This window comes from Cervus elaphus, chromosome 28 (assembly GCF_910594005.1).
Source record: "Cervus elaphus chromosome 28, mCerEla1.1, whole genome shotgun sequence".
Lineage (NCBI taxonomy): Eukaryota > Metazoa > Chordata > Mammalia > Artiodactyla > Cervidae > Cervus > Cervus elaphus.
Window position 1 is genome coordinate 19268514 of NC_057842.1, and position 1573 is coordinate 19270086.

At 44.7% G+C, this 1573-nt stretch overlaps 1 protein-coding gene across 1 annotated transcript; it reads right to left on the reverse strand.

Annotated features, from left to right (window-relative positions):
- Positions 1 to 371: 371 nt before the first annotated feature.
- On the reverse strand, positions 372 to 875 carry LOC122685492 (peptidyl-prolyl cis-trans isomerase A-like). The gene has a single exon (XM_043890332.1). The coding sequence runs from the start codon at positions 873 to 875 to the stop codon at positions 372 to 374; it is 504 nt and encodes a 167-aa protein (XP_043746267.1).
- Positions 876 to 1573: the final 698 nt, after the last annotated feature.

Consider the following 1573-nt stretch of genomic DNA (forward strand, 5'->3'; position numbering starts at 1 on the left):
GGAAAATATGGAACCCAAAAAACTAAAGTGAGAGCATAAAGATCATAGGATATTTCTAGCAGATGCAGGTGAAGGGTCCTTTCCTGGGCCGCAGAAGGAATGGTCTTGCGGTTAAGTAAGTTCAGTTCAGTTCAGTCGCTCAGTCATGTCCGACTCTTTGCGACCCCATGGACTGCAGCACACCAGGCCCCTCTCCATCACCAACTCCCGGAGTTTACCCAAACTCATGTCGACTGAGTCAGTGATGCCATTCAACCATCTCATCCTCTGTTGTCTCCTTCTCTTCCTGCGTTCAATCTTTTCCAGCATCAGGGTCTTTTCAAATGAGTCAGTTCTTCACATCAGGTTAAGTAAAGCACAAGTCAAATTTATCAGATTTGTCCACAGTCAGCAATGATCTTCTTGTTGGTCTTGTCATTACTGGACCCAAAGCACTCCACAGATTCCACAATATTCATGCCCTCTTTCATCTTGCCAAACACCACATGCTTGCCATCCAACCATTCAGTCTTGGCATTGCAGATGAAAAACTGGGAACCATTTGTGTTGGGGCCAGTGTTTACCATGGACAAAATGTCAGGACCTGTATGCTTCGGGATGGAATTCTTATCATCAGATTTCTTTCTATAGATGGACTTGCCACCGGTGTCATTTTGGCATGTGAAGTCACCACCCTGGCACATAAATCCTGGAATTATTCTGTGAAACCAGGAAATTCTATAACCAAATACTTTCTCCCCAGTGCTCAGAGCAGGAAAATTTTCTGCTGCGTTTGGAACTTTGTCTGCAAGCAGTTTGAAGGAGATGAGGCCCAAGGGCTCACCAAGGACAGCGATGTTGAAGAACAAGGTGGGGTTGACTGTGGGGTTGACCATGACCATGGGCAGCGTGGGAGGCTCCGAGGTGGTGGAGTCTTCAAGGCCGCAGGCAGATGCTTTACCTCTGAACCACCAGGGAAGCCTGTCCCTTGATATCTGATCACTCTTAATATCCGCTTAAGCTCCCCATCCTCTACCATCCCCAAGTGATGTGTGATCACCCTGGCCTGCCTTCAGCAAGAATCCTGCTAGGTTAGTTTAGCCAGAATCCCCCTGGCCCCATATTTCCCCTTAGTAATTTCCCATCCCCCAACTTTCATCCTGCTCCCTTACATTCCTGGCTATTAATCCCCACTTTTCCCTGTTGTATCTGGTGTGAAGTCCAGTCTCTCTTCCCTGATGCAAAACTCCTTGTCCTTATACCAGTCATGATGCTTCCCCTTAATGAATTCTGCCTCATTGTTCTTTAACAAGTATCATGATATCATGAATTTATTTTCTTTAACAGATAAGCTATTTGATCATTAATCTGAGGCCAAACAGTGACTTTACTAGTAATGAATCTTAAATCACTGAGTTCAAGGAAAAGCAGAAACCAAATCAAGGAGGCTGGGGCCTTTTTGTAAGATTGGTAAAAAGTGTGACATCTAAGGATGTATCAGTTAGTTGGAGAGAATAAAAGATCAGAATAAAGGTTTGGGTTTCCTTTGGTAATAAGCAGTCACTGAAAGCTTTCTAGGGACATTAGAAGATTC

Coding starts and splice junctions, on each gene's coding strand:
- LOC122685492 (XM_043890332.1), bottom strand. CDS start 875: ATGGTCAACCCCACAGTCAACCCCACCTTGTTCTTCAACATCGCTGTC.